This window comes from Pectinophora gossypiella, chromosome Z (assembly GCF_024362695.1).
Source record: "Pectinophora gossypiella chromosome Z, ilPecGoss1.1, whole genome shotgun sequence".
Classification (NCBI taxonomy): domain Eukaryota; kingdom Metazoa; phylum Arthropoda; class Insecta; order Lepidoptera; family Gelechiidae; genus Pectinophora; species Pectinophora gossypiella.
Window position 1 is genome coordinate 1206918 of NC_065433.1, and position 16110 is coordinate 1223027.

Sequence of the window (16110 nt, forward strand, 5' to 3'; positions counted from 1 at the left end):
TATCTTACACACGAAAAGTATACTGAATGATACGTTTCAGATTTTTTAATTTTGATACATTTTTTCTTACCATGTGATGTCAGAATTATTGATTACTTACTAAATAATTAATAAATACGTACTTGATTTCACAATCTTGAAGAGCATTTATTTTATTTGACTGACACCTGTGTTTTATTCCTAACTCTATGGACACAGAACGGTCTACTGTAAGGCCGACCAATCAGGGACAGCCGTCGGACAGTTGACAGTTTGACAATTGTAAGATTGTGATTTAACAGTTTTACTTCGATAGATTATAATCTGACGAATAATAATACGTTAAATTGTGAGCAGTACATTACGTTTCACAATTTTTCGACAGTTCACAATCTCGCGAGATAGATTATAATCTAACGTTATTTACAATTTTACGGTGACATATACATACATAAACATAAACAGCCTGTGTACGTCCGACTGCTGGGCACAGGCCTCGAATCAGACAAAAGAACATCGGCGTCCAATTTCAAAATTCGAACATTATAAACTGAACTGATAAAAGTTAAAAACAACGCGCGCAGCTTTCACGATTCAGTCAAAACTATGTTCGAGGAGGGTCGAGGTAAACCTGGCTCAGACGCTGGTGGGGTGCGGAGAGTTGCCATTCTATACGTAGTATTTATTCCTTATTTTAAAGCCTGTAGGCTGTTCTGGAAGGGACAGTAGTTTGTCTCTCAGGTGATGTTGTAAAAGTCCTACAATAACTCACGAGGTGGCGCTAGGCTCTTTGCCATAAAACAATAGCTTGCAAACAAACGTAATAAATAATTATTATAAAATGGGTAGGTATAACATTTAATGGCATATAAACTGCCTATATACGTCCCACTGCTGGGCACAGGCCTCCCCTCAATCAACCGGAGGGGGTATGGAGCATACTCCACCACGCTGCTCCACTGCGGGTTGGTGGAGGTGTTTTTACGGCTAATAGCCGGGACCAACGGCTTAACGTGCCCTCCGAAGCACGGAATCATCTTACTTTTTCGGACAATCAGGTGATTCAAGCCTGAAAAGTCCTTACCAAACAAAGGACAGTCTCACAAAGTGATTTCGACAATGTCCCCATCGGGAATTGAACCCGGACCTCCAGATCGTGAGCCTAACGCTCTAACCACTAGACCACGGAGGCTGTCATTTTTGATTTAATGGCAACTAGGGTTTAATAACCGACATTTTATATAGCGTAGAGGGATAAAAAGGGCACATTGAAGCAAACATAAAACATTCAACATAAAACACCCTAAGTATATACGTATAGGTTAGGACTTATATAGGCTGTTGCAGTAGACTTCTGGGCACAGTATCCCCCCCTTCATTGTACCGGAGGGGTATGGACATACATACATAAACTGACGCCTATTTCTCACCGGGGTAAGCAGACACTATAGAATTGAAATGAAATGAAATGTCTTTATTAATTAAAATTCCATTTACTTCGATCCTGACACACTTGTCTTGCTTCCTCCATATTCATCAATCGCTTCTTACACGCACGCCGGTTCAGAGTCTGGTCAACGTAAGTCCTTCTAGGTCTTCCTCTGCCAGCCATAACATCAACTTTCGCTTTACATACCGCTTTCGCAACTCTCTTATCCTTCATCCGCTCTACGTGTCCAAACCAACCAAACATTCCCTTCTCAATCTTAGTCACTATATCGTCTTTTACATCACAGGACATACATGTATAGTTTTACATGGACAGTGTATATTATTGAATAAATAAAATAAAATCCAAAGTGAACTTCAAATTATTTATTTTCATATTAATATCCATAATTATAAGTATAAGTACATCAGATTAGATTAGATAAATTAAAATTAAATTATTTATAAAATGAAATAAAATTATTATTATTAATATTGTAATTTGTATTTCAAATAAAAAGCAACATTTTATGAAGTTAACTAGGCTGAAACTGCAAATTCTTTTTGTTTTTCGATATTCAAAATCATCTTTGAACTTTGAAGTAACCTCAAAATATATTTCATTAAAAATAAATATAATTTATAAAAAATATAGATATAGATTAATTAATATTATATTTGACTAACAATAACGGTTATTATATTAGATTACAAATTAGTTACGTAAATATGTTGTTGTTTGAAGTGCGTCCAAGACTGCCTCCCGTCCCCCTACTCTTTCCTCCTACACCCCATTTCTACATATTCCATATTTGAAAACAAGAAAAAGTGATATAATACAAATCGATAATCACTCCATGTACTCCGGCCAATAAAGGTTGAAGAGTGTGTAAGAGGGGTCCTAAGAGTGTTCTTCATGAAAAGGGAGTTAGCATACTAAAAGTGCCCACGTCTAGGGGGCGAGATGGTTTAAATGAGAGCGGGAAAGGTCACATTTTTGGGTTTTTCGCTTATATCTCAAAAACGGTGCGTCTTAAAGAAAAAAAGTTCTAACATTCAATAAAAGCTCATAAAATTTTCTTCAAAAATGTAATTATACACTTTTCTGAATTCCCACCCGTTTTCGAGCTACGGGCTTCGGAAAAGTGACAGTAATTACTCTGCTACTAAATTAAAACTCATTACACCTACAACTCTGTTAATACTCAATTTTTAAGAAATTTTCATTAAAAAATATATTGAAAGTGTCAGTAAATTAATTAATCAACCGAAAGTAAGAGATATTAGGTGCAACAACTTTTATTTTTGAAATAAAAGAAAAACCATATCATGCCATGCCCATTGCACAATCATCATCGATGGATGATCTTTCATCATCATCCATCAACTTTCATCATCGTGCATCATCAATAAACATCGTGCATCATCGCTTAACATCGTCGTCAAAAAAATAATTTAAAACTAATATTCGGTTTACTTTATCTAAAAAAGCTTTGTAAGATTAATGATTACCTAAATGATAAAAGTTCCTGGTAATTAATGTATATCTATATTGATTTAAAAGATGTTTTGCTGTTGCAGTTTCTTGTCATTTCTTCTCCTAAGCCATAACACTTCGCAAAATGACGTAGATTCAAAAATGTTAAATTCACCTTCAAGTTTATACATATATCCATGAAATATGCGCTTATCATCTGTTTCTAAATGTAAGGATTGTGAATTTATGAAATATTGATTTTCGGTGATAGAGATGCAGAAATGAAGCGCATCTTTGGAAGTTTCCGTGGTGTAGCGGTTATCACATCTGCCTAACACGCAGAAGGTCTCTGGTTCGATCCCGGGCGGAAACATCTCTTTTTGGTATTTATTTTTAAAGGTTTTCCGTTTACATACATAACTTAATCCGCTTATGTCACATTTTCATCGTTTTGTTCGGCTAAGCGCAGTGCATAAGTGATTGAAGCTAAGCTGGGTCGTCTTTACGGGATTACATGCTAAACCAACACTGGCGGCCCGTTAACCCCTTTGAAATTTGAAATAAATGTTTTGAAATAAAATAAATCTAAATATATAAAAGGAGAAACTGACTGACTGACATATCAACGCACAGCCTAAACGGCTAAACGTAGGCACTTGAAATTTGGAAGGGACGTAGCTTAGGTACCGTAGAGGTGCACTAAGAAAGGAATTCCCGATATTTCCACGGGAACGGAAATTAGCGGGAAAAATCCTTCCACGCGGACGAAGTCGCGGGCAAAAGCTAGTCTCATAATAATTGCCTAATTCTTTGGTGTCTATGAAAAACAAATTACCTACTGTTATTTTATTAACATTATTTTATAACTGCTTTTCTTCTTACTAACAATAATATGGAGTAAAATCTGAAATAAATGTAGTAATAATAAATCTCATAATCTCCTTAGCATTATCCCGTTTTTCACAGGGTCCGCTTACCTAACCTGAAGATTTCACAGGTCCGGTTTTTCACAGAAGCGACTGCCTGTCTGACCTTCCAAACCGCGATGGGAAAACCAGCCCAATACAGATTAGGTCACATACCTCCGAACATGTGGGTTTTACCACGATGCTTTCCGCCGCTGAGCACGTGACAATCATTTATGATTCAAATATGAATTCGAAAACAAATTCGACAATCATTCAAGCACACACAAGGTTTAGGGTTGCGACCTCAAAGTGAGAGGCAAGCGTTCTACCAAATGGGCCGTTGAAATGAAATAAATCAATTGAAATTAATCTCGTGAAGAATCCGTGATAACACAGTTCGGAGAACGTGTGTTCCGGCCAAGTAGTTAATGCCATCTGCGGCAAATCTACAATAAGCCACGTCAAAAAAAAAAGAACAAAAGAAAAAAAAAAATTAGAACGTGTGACTTACATCATAGTGTCACGTTTCAAGATCACGGAGCGGTTTCTGAACCACAGTCGACATTATCAGCTGGAATTCCCGTTTGGATCATTAGTAATTTACATCACGTGGATATCAGGATTCTCGCCCCCTGTTACATTGGAATTAAACGTAGCTGCCGAGATTTGAGTGTATACATACAGGGTGTTAGTGACATCGTATCGAATAAGTGGATGATTCAGACCATGATTCTGAGTTTCTAATACTTAGATGTGACGTCAGTGCGTTGCATTTAGATACTTTGTTTTATTATTATTGTTTTTATGAATTTGGTTTGTTTTTCTTTTTGTTTTGGTATTTTTTTATTTTATATTTTTTTTTTGTCTGTGTACTTATTTATTTCCGTGTGGTTTCTGTCCTGTGTTAAATGTAATGTACCTGTCTGTCTGTGTCTGTGGTGTCCGGAAGTAATAAATGTTTCTTTCTTTCTTTCTTTCTTTAAGTTTAATTTTAAGTTTTCTTTGGCAAACTGTGCGCCAACATCACGTACCCATTTTTTATGGTCTCCCAAGATACAGGCTCCGCCTAGTTTGGCAACCTCTGTTCATTTAAGTAGATATATTTTTAATATAAGTACCCATCCTATTTTATGTGCTTTATTTTATTGTTTTCTGGTAATAAAAACATTTTTCATTCTTTTAAATTCATTTTTTTTTGTATCAAGTGCAATTTTTTGTCGCAAAATTCATGATTATTTTTTAAAATTATTTTCAGTGCTACACTTCTGCCATGAAAAGTTCCACTTGATATCAACTCAGAATCATGGTCTAAATCACCTCTAAAAGTTTTTGTTATGATGTCACTAACACCCTGTATACTTTTCACCTCTGCTTACCCCTTCAGGGGTATGGGCACGTACAGGCGAGGTTCTGTGTTATTTTATTGTTTGTAATACACTTGTGTACAAAAAAATGACTTAAGTTTCGTTGTCATATTGTTTTGTCTTTCTCCGGTAACCTTGATAAATTCAAATTCAAAAACATCTTTATTCAGTAGGTAACACAGTTATACTTTGAATCGTTTTTACATAACTTTTCATCTGCCTAAAACTACTGCAGCTTCTCACAACCTCTATAGCAGGGGAAAAGAAGCTGCAAGAAAAACCTCGCCACAGGGCCCTAGACGTTCTTTTAAATATAGGTACATACCTATCTATAGTTTATGGCATTTTAATAAATTTTGTGGTTAGTTATATTCCCAAACCCGCAGTAACATTAACTGGAGTCGACTTTTTCTCCAAGATTATTTATAAGCTGCTTGTCTTCCCGGGCATGTCGTAAAAACCGACAAAGAGATTGTGTCCTTTATCATGATGGACTAATGTTATGGGCGATAGGCTGATCCCTTATCACCATAAGGTTCATCACATCCAGCTTACGACATCGTATCACAGTGGCTGCAAGTTGTCTTTGATTACTTGTGGCTCTGCCCACCCCATTAGGGATTACGGGCGTGAGTTTATGTACGTATGTATGTATTATTTATAAGTCTGTTGTTGCTTATTCTCAATTCTGTGTCCAGCTGAGAGGTGAAGTGTAATCGTAACTAAGCCTTTAAGAACGATGTCGTGTCGAGTAGATACACTAAGCCATATTTTGTCTCCTGCCCTTGGCTTATTATGAAATTTCCAAACGACATTCGACAATGGACCTTAAATTACCGGGCAATATTGACGATTTCGTAGAACACTCCGCTCCGTAGCGCCGCTACACGAGACGTAGCAGTGTCGTAGTCAGTTGGAGTCATGTAGCCGGTTGAGTTACGCGTCTACGTACAGCGTAGTGAAATCGCGAAAAAGTTTTTTTTGTAATTATTTTGACTTTCACTTTGGGAAACAATGGGGTCTTTCAACCAGTCGAAGAGGTTGAGGAATCTGCAAAGTATGAAAAGTGGCGCGATTAAACTACCGCGGCATTGGTCGAAAATGTTGGGACTAGTTAACGTGAGCAAGGCGTCAATTGAGGAAATATTGCAAGTAAGGATTCTGTTTTTAAAAGTAAAATAACAAACATTATTAAAAATAAAATAATAACAAACAACACATGTATGGACGGAAGTCTGAAATAAAATAAATAAATAATAATAATAAATAAAAATAATAAAACAGCTCCGTGGTGTCGTCACTCACCAACAGCTCGCCACAAGCTGGCCTGCGGAGACTAACTGCACTGTTGAATTCACCAGGTTCGCTGATGAACAATAATAAAATAATAAATAAAAATAAAAAAAAAACAAATATTTCAGACTTTCTCTTTTCTTCTACTAGAGTCTTTTACTAACACATGTATGGACGAAAGTCTGAAATATTTGTTTTATTTTATTATTTATTATTGGGTCTGAAATAAATAATAATATGTTAGTGTGCATATTAGTAACAAATAAAACAATGTTCTATATTTAAAAGTATACATATTTGCAGTATATAATTCTGGTTGAGTCCTAATTACGTCTAACTAGAATAGACACCCATCGTCTAATTTGTCATAGGACACTCATACCTATCAGCAATACCCCTCAAGATGCTGTGACCTAACTCTACTCAGTAAGAGTCGTGTTTCAGAATCCCTTTAAAAGTTTTGAAGACCCTAGTTCATCATAATTATCATATCACAAAAAATAAACCAACAAAAAATACAACGAAAATTCTTTGAGAGCCATATTATTATCACAATGGGATAGTTACCTAAGTCAAAGATAAATTATGAAATTCTGATTACAAAAAAAAAACAGATCTAAAGATGACAGAAAACGTTTTCTTTTTTCAATCTTAAACTTTATGATTTTAATAAATAAAATGTAACAATAAATGTGACATTTTTTCACGTATTTCTATGACGTCTCAGGTTGCTTTTTCATACAAATTCCATGGTAATTTCGTATTTTGAAGTTTAGTAAAATGTTACTGATTTTACTAGTTGGAGTCTAATTTATTATTTCACGAGTTCGATAATGTTACTTACATTAATTAAAAGATTCCAACCAAATCAACAACGGAGTCCGCTTACCTAACCTAAAGATTCGAAAGGTCCGGTTTTTTACAAAAGCGACTGCCTGTCTTACTTTCCAACGGGAGAAGGGAAAACTACTAACATTTATTCGAGTTAGAGCTAACATTTTACTACAAGTTAGGTTCTTTAATTACTAACATATTCTTCTTCTTCTATCGTGTGAGTTGTGAGGTGAATTACCAATCTCATCAAGCCTGGTGTCAGGGTTATTATTGAGCCGCCAAAGGCCCTTGATATGGGTCATGTAACGACTATTCACTTAGCGACCGGGACCAACGGCTTAATCTGTCTTTCGAAGCACGGATCATCTTACTTTCGGACAATCAAGTGATCAGTTAATGACCTAACCAAACTAGGAATTAGAAAGTGGTTATTGTGATATGGCCCTACCGGGATTCGAACTTGGAACCTCCGTATCGTAAGCCCAACGCTCTATCACTGGACCACAGAGGCCATTACTAAAATGTTGATGTAATGATGTCGTAATAAATAAAAATATTATTGTTATCAAAACCAGTCGTAGTAAAACCTGATAACAATTTCAATAATTACAAATTACAATACCACGTTGAAGCAAATAAGCGTAAGAAATTTAATTACTCAGTAAATTAATGCTTTTGTGAACGGATTTTCTATCCCCATTATAGGATCAAATACTTACTACAAAAAAGATGATGATAAATATTTAAGAGCTATTAAAATATTTTACTTATTATTTTTCTTTACCTTCATGAATATCTTAAATAATCTTTCTTTTAGACTGGCTTCTATTTCTACATTTTTTTTATCAAATTATGTGCTTTTTATTTTTTACACCATAAACAAAACTTATTTTTTTACATTACAATACAAATCTTACAGCTAACATATCATTTATTACTTTTTCTATTTTAAACTTATACTTTCTTAAGTAAGTACTATTTTTTTTCTCAATTAATAATTTGAGATTTCTTAAATATTGTGATCAAACACAAATCTTTATGACGTCTGATATGTGTTTCGACAAAACCTGGATTTGTTTGAATTTCCGGGTAAAAACTGACCTGGATAGTAATTTGCGTGTTAACTGCGAGGTTTTGTTAACAAAAATCTCAAATGAATGTATATTTTAAAAAAAAAGTGTCGATTTGTGAAGTATTTTATTAGTGACACACAAATACAGCATCACGCCTGTATCCCCGAAGGGGTTAGGCAGAGGTATACAGTATACTCCTATGCACTCACTCCTCACCATCTATGTTTAAGGTCCAAGTAAAAGGGGGCGCACCTGTTGCCATTAATCAGACACAAATTCTGGAAATCACGTGATATCAATTGTCTATGATCCAAATATGAATACATTTGTCAAGTATCATTTTAGGTCCCGATCTGGAGGTCCCGGGTTCGAATCTCGATGGGGATAAATCACAAAAATCACATTGTGATCCCTAGTTTGGTTAGGACGTTACAGGCTGATCAACTAATTGTCTAAAAGTAAGATGATCCTTGCTTCGAAAGGCACTAAGCCGTTGGTCCCGGTAATCACTTACTGATGTAAGTACGTAGTCGTTACATGAGCCATGTCAGGAGCCTATGGCGGTTCAGTAATGACCCCGACACCAGGGTTGATGAGATTGGTTGTCCACCTAACAACCCACACGATAGAAGAAGAAGTAAACAATAAATGTTGCAAAATTATGCTCGTAGATTAATTACAAATATTGCCAGGTTTTATATGTCAAAAAGTTGGGCAAAGATTTAAAGACGCCAATCATGAGCTCCTAATTGTAGACGAAGGATAATATTGCGTAACATAATACTGGATAATTACCAGTCCCGGGTATCACATACTCGAGCACGTCGTCACATGAGCCATGTCAGTAACCTTTGGCAACCGAATAATAATCAAAAAACTGGCTGATAACGTCGGTTGATGTCTATACAACCGAAGATAAGAAGTAAAATACTGGATTCGACAATTGAACGTCTTCAAGGTCCTCAGTTTGGTTAGGACTGTAGCAGAGTACAAACTCTGCACATACTGGCCTTTTGTTCGGACCATCATCATCGTAATTTAAAAATTACGAAATTCTCATTCCATTCCATTCGCATTTCCTTTCATTCTACTCACTTTTGATTCACTGCATTCCTACCTTCATTAAAACAACAAGTATATTTTATACTATTTAGGGCCGTGCCCTCTAATTCCTAAGTCTTGATTCTTTTGTGAAGTGTGTAATATTGTGAACTATGTATATTCCTATCCTGTTTGTGAAGTGTTTTTAATAAACTGTATATATTCCTGTTGCTGTTGCTTCTACTTTATCATCGTCATCACCAATCATTCTCCTACTCTGCCGGCACGTCGGGATACCATATCCTCACCCCTCAGCGTGCCGCAGGACATTACACGTTGATCACCTGATTGTTCTTAAGCAAGATGATCCGTACTTGGGAATGCACGTTAAGCCGGTCCCGGTTACTACGAGTACTCACCGATGTAAGCAAGGCGGCTAAGGCGGGTGAATAACAACCGTGACACTGGTTGGTGAGGTTGGTAACCCACACGGTAAAAGAAAACACTGGGATCGAGGTATCTGATCTAATGATAATAATAATGTCGCGCTGAAACCATGATGTGTTCTATGACACTCATTTAAGTTTTGTGAGAAATGTCCTAAAAATACTTAAGTCCAATCTAGTAAGTAATAAGTAAATTCATATTTTTTATTTTTATATTATTCTACTTTAATTTCACATTTGTCAGTTAAGGTTAAATAGAGACTGCTTTGTTAATTTAATTACTAATTTGTAGATGATATGTGAGACTGTCCTTTGTTTGGTAAGGACTTTTCAGGCTTGAATCACCTGATTGTCCGAAAAACTAAGATGATTCCGTGCTTCGGAGGGCACGATAAGCCGTTGGTCCCGGCTATTAGCCGTAAAAACACCTCCACCAACCCGCAGTGGAGCAGCGTGGTGGAGTACGCTCCATACCCCCTCCGGTTGATTGAGGGGAGGCCTGTGCCCAGCAGTGGGACGTGTATAGGCTGTTGATGATGATGAGATGATATGTACACTGTAATTGTCATATATACAGGGTGTTAGTAACATCGTAACGAATACTGAGGGGGATGATTCAGACCATGATTCTGAGTTGATATCAAGTGGAATTTTCCGTCGCAAAATTCATGTTTTTTTTAGTTTTTTTTTAATTATTTTCAATTCTATACTTTTGCGATGAAAAATTCCACTTGATATTAACTCAGAATAATCAGCTGAATCATCCCCCTCAGCATTCGTTACGATGTCACTTACACCCCGCACAAGTACATACTGTAGTCATACAAGTAGGTATGGGTGTTAGTGACACCGTAACGAATACTGAGGGGGATGATTCAGACCATGATTCTGAGTTGATATCAAGTGGAATTTTCAGTCCGAAATTTCAAGAATATTTTTGTTTTTTTTAAGTTATTTTCTGTTCCATAGTTTTGCGACGGAAAATTCCACTTGATATCATCTCAGAATCATGGTCTCAATCATCCCTCAAAGTTTTCGTTACGAAGTCACTAACTGAAATAATACTTATACAGGACACAATTACTGAAAATTTTCTTATACAGGTATAAGTATTATTTCAGTAATTGTCTTAGATTTTAATGTTTTATATATATAATGTAGTGGTACTTAATGAAATAAATAAATAAATTAATTAATTAATAATGTAACTGGGATGGTTTTCCTTTTGCTTGAAAGCTCAGGTGGTAGTCTTCTCTGTTAAAAAGAACCGGACCTGTCAGTGGCCTTGTGAGTGGACCTTGTAAACGTAGGATGACGCTAGGCAGGTGAAGATTATGAAACATAAATTTCATAATTTTTAATACTGGGTGTTTAGATTCATTAGAAGCAGCGTTATTTCTTGTTACGAACTTGCTTAAACTAATCCCAGACTAGAATTTAGTAAAGGTTAGGCTTTATACAAAGCCAGTGTGCGTGTAAATGGTTCTTTCTTCGCAATTCCCTGACAATTGGCATCCCTTGTCTTGCCACATGAAGGTAGGCTTACCAAATTTAGTTCGCAGAAATGACGAACCGTGTTCTGTAACTAGAGATTTTCGCTACATAGAGAGCAATTTCTTTTTTAACGTTTCCAATAGGGTAGTTTCCAACTAATCAAATCAGTTACTTTTTATTAAACGTCGAAACACGAAATTACTACAGAATTTGTATAAAAAAACAATCTGTGACGTTATAGAAAATCGTGACAAAATGTCGTATTACATTTTACATTATTAATATTCATTAATAAGTTAAATACGACACTGCGCTCCAAAACTCAAGTGGCAGATGTCGGAGAAAAATCCGCTAAACTGAAGTGGGAATGGGCGGGACATGTCTGCCGTATGCATCCGGAAAAGTGGGCCAAAATTACAACTGATTGGTCCCCACAGGGTCGTCGACGTCGAGGTAGACCACGACGACGGTGGAGGGACGAGCTGGACGCCTTCCGGCACACCTGGCGGAACGATGCCCGGGACAGGGAGGGTTGGAAAGAGAAGGGGGAGGCCCAGCAGTGGGACATGGATTAGGCTACAGAAAGAAGTTAAATAGAAAAAAGAAAACGAAAACTGTCTTTATTTAGTACTCAGAATTTCATAATTTATCTTTGACCTAGGAAACTACCCATTTATATAATTATTTCTACTAAACGAAGCATTTTTGAAATCAATATTAGGATTAAAATCTACCTCCTTCTTTTTTACTAATAGAAATATTTAACAAAAAAAAAACCAAAAAGAAACATTTGGAATCTATTAACTTATTTCACTTTTGATTTGTTTGTTTTAAACGGGATTTGAACCCAGGAGCTCCAGATTATTAGCCAAACGCTCATTCTTTGGGCCACGGAGAGCGTATATATTAAGCTGATGCATACATCAATATATACCTGCCTGATAGTTTCCCGACTCTTTGACTATCAAAGCATGCCAGATTTCAAAGCAAACACCTTGTGCTAATTACTGTTATCCATCCAATCTACTTAGTTTCCTGTTTATAAGAGGTACCTTTGAAATATTATAATTACAGAGTTAATTATAGGTAAGTCGGAACTACTAATACATAAATGATGGACTTTCCAATCGGCATTCCCAAAAATACGATAGATGGCGTTGTTAAGTTTTTTTTTCGTTATTAGTTCTTTTTTTTCATAGTTTTTAAATGATGACCATTTTTATTAGAAAGAAAGAAAGAAAGAAAGAAAGAAAGAAAATATTTATTTCCATATTGGACGCCACATTTACAAACTTACATTACAGAAATAAAAAAAATAGAAAAAAAAACAAAGACAAAAAGACAAATAATACAGACATTAAATACACAATGGAGGCGTCCAAAATAAAAAAAGGATCTCCCTCAGCATAATGCCGTGACACGTGCTTAGCACGGGCCGCGGCGCTGGTATTATGGGAGACCTATCGAACGTGAGCCACGGACACACCAAACTCAATTACGTACCTACTTATATACAATAAAGAAAACATACTATGATTATTATATTATTACACCAAGATACAATTACAACTTCCACCCATTATTATTCTGATCAAAATAAAGAGAAGCAATATAGCTAGCAACATCATTATATACATAATATGATCCAAATATCAAGCAACAATTAGTTTTATACATATATGCTTCTGCCATTACATTACGTTTTTGAACAATTAATACCCCAGCAACGAGAAAATAGGTAATTATCACGTTAAAAGTGAACAACGCCATCTATCGTGTGTTTAGGGAATGTCGATTGGAAAGTCCTTTCAATCTGACTAGCCCAATTGGGACCCAATTGGTACGTCCATCTCAAGATGAACTACGTGACCAACGTGATAGGTGGTAAGCCGTATCGCCGTCTATAATGGTCGAGCCAACTGTGTTAATTAATGACACATTCGTACAAATCCTGTTCCGGGGTTTGAACTTTACAAAAAACTTTACAAAAAAGGTTATTATAAAGTTAGTGATTATTTAGAAGATATGAATGCATGGGATTAACTGTCTGAGTACTGATATTAGGCAGCTAAATTACTCAATTGTATACCAATATTTTATGTTTATTTTTATTTTTTTAAAGAACGCCTAGGGCCCTGTGCCGAGGTTTTTCTTGCAGCTTCTTTTCCCCGGCTATACAGGTTGTGAGAAGCTGCAGTAGTTTTAGGCGGATGAGACGTTCGTTATGTAAAATTGACGATTCAAAGTGTAACTATGTTACCTATTGAATAAAGATATTTTTGAATTTGAATTTGAATTTGAACCGGCGATCTCCGCTGTAGAAGCAAGCCAGCGTACATTACCAGAGGCTTAATTAAGTCGGGAATAAGAAATTACATTTTGTATGTTTGTGAATCCTCAAGGTAGAACAGAGTCAGGAGTTGAGCGGACTACTTATTGATTTATTTTATTGAAAATTAGCTGACGTGACAAATGTCGTATCCTGTCCAAAACAAAATCTTTCGGACAAAAATAACACTCCATTTTTCTAGAATATTCCAGATTTCCTTCATTTTATTACTATAATATCACAACAAAGACCCTTATTTCTGCAGACACCTCCTAATTTTATTTTAAGTTGTCTATGTCATTATTTTTTCCGCCGAAAAGGAAAGAATGCGTGATTTTAGCAGACATTACATACCTTCCTTTGTGCGCAGAACAGGAAATTAGTATAACAAAACAATATTCTAGTACTTCAACTAGTACTCTAATACTCCAACTATCTTGGGCTTGAGTGTTTTGTCCACCAGTATCTTTTTCTTCTTGTGAGGCCCATGACCGAACTTATCAACCTTGGAATCAGGATTACTATTGAACCGCCAAGGTTCCTGACATGGCTCATATAACGACTACATAGGCAAGTGCCCTCCGAAACACGGATCATGTTACCAATCGGGTAATTAATCTGCAATGTCTTAACTATGGATCACAAAGTCAACAATGTTAGTGATACGACCCCACTGGGAATCGAACCCGGGACCTCCAGATGTAGACAATAACGTAGCGCGTGCAGTACCCTGTAACTATAGCGAACTTGTGGTTTTCTTTTTGAGAATTATACACAAAATAGTGATCTGAATTTATCAGATCGCTCAAAATCGTTTCATACTTCAAAGGACTAGAGGGGAATAATGTAACGTGAAATTAGATCCAAGGCTAACCGCACACTCGACACATCGGCTGCGCCAGCCAATCCAACATTCTAGTTCTTGGCTGCGTTAGTGTGGAGACACTTTTTTTAGACGTGACTTGCTGCAGGTTTGCCTCCCCCTTACTTCTTCTTAGCGGTTTTAAGACTAAAATAAGACCAAGTTGGGATGAGGTCACCACCCGATACAATTGGTGCGGGGTGGAGGAGTTACCATTATACCTTCGAACACCGATGCTCTAGATATAGAATACATTAGAATCTTTGGTATTTTCGCAAATATACAATTAGAACTAACAATAATTGGCGACATACATGAATTCCAACTGGATATTTGCAAAAAGATACAATACAATACAATAGGTACAATAAAATACAATACAAATACACTTTACAAAAAGTCTCTTAATTAAGTACATGGCAAATAAGATAATAGATTCTAGGATATTTTTGGTACTGATATTGATTTCCGGTGTTCAAAGAATTACCTCTGTGTACTTAGTATTTATTATACTTTGTTGTTATTTGTTTGTCAGTTCCATATCTCGAGCCTATGGAGTTTCGGACTTTTGGAAGGCGTGGGTGGGGCCGAAGCCAGCACTTAGAGGCCTATTATTATTATTAAACTCATTCTTGTCCACCAATCACAAAAAAAAAATGTTACAAAACTTAGGCTTGTCTTTAAAACTCTTCCAGGCAACCCCACATTCACAATTGAAATGTACCTTTACCTAAATGATAAAAATGTCTTCCTTATAAATAACTTGTAATGTATACCTTCATTAATTCAGATGTGTTGCTAATCCAGTTTCATGTCATTTCTTCTCTTCAGCCATAATACCTTCCGAAATTACGTCATTATAATAGGCTAGTTTCGAAGTAGTCAAATCAGTTACTTTTTACCAAACGTCAAAACACGAAATTACTATGGAATTTGTATGAAAAAGCACGCTGTGACATAGAAAAACGTAATAAAATGCCGGATTTATTATTACGTTTTTTATTAATAAATAAGTTAAATAGAAAAAAGGAAATGTTTTAGATCTGTCTTCATTTAGTAATCAGAATTTCGTAATTTATCTTGCACCTTTCTTCCGATTTCTGATTCTGATTTGGTATTCTATAGCTGTAAGTAAGTACCCCTCACGACTCTATGTCCGTCCGGTTGTCATACTTGCCATACTAGAACGCAAATAGTGTAGTGATCGACATTCCTAACATTTCACTTGTAGGTATTTGAGTAAACCCGGGTTTGTAAGGGACGAAACTGTTTGCGGCCTGATCAATTTCAAAGGTCTTCTTGGGGAATTTTGGGCACAATGTACTTTTTTGTACCTTCTACTCACACATTACAACCCCTATCCAATTGGTATAGACAGAACCATAATCCACGACTACAAACACAGGTCAATATACATCTACACTGTAAAAAAAAAATAAGTTGTGCCTTTGTCTCTCCTCATGTTGTCGTCATATTGTGTTTTTGTGTTATCCTGTGTACAATAAATTATTAAATAAATAAATAAGAATGTATGATAATATTAATTACTATATCCGGCAAATTAAGTAAATGTTATTATTCA

The 16110-nt window shown here is 35.9% G+C and overlaps 1 protein-coding gene and 1 non-coding gene across 2 annotated transcripts in view; both read left to right on the top strand.

The window, feature by feature from the left end:
* Positions 1 to 3184: 3184 nt before the first annotated feature.
* Positions 3185 to 3257, top strand: Trnav-aac (transfer RNA valine (anticodon AAC)). The gene has a single exon. It is a non-coding gene; the product is annotated as a tRNA-Val (tRNA).
* Positions 3258 to 6170: 2913 nt separating this feature from the next.
* The window catches only part of LOC126380069 (transient receptor potential cation channel subfamily A member 1), a 58890-nt gene continuing 48950 nt past the window's right edge, over positions 6171 to 16110 (top strand). Inside the window, exon 1 of the mRNA XM_050029264.1 lies at positions 6171 to 6308. Coding sequence (XP_049885221.1) covers positions 6171 to 6308 — 138 coding nt within the window. The remainder of the gene's footprint in view (positions 6309 to 16110) is intronic.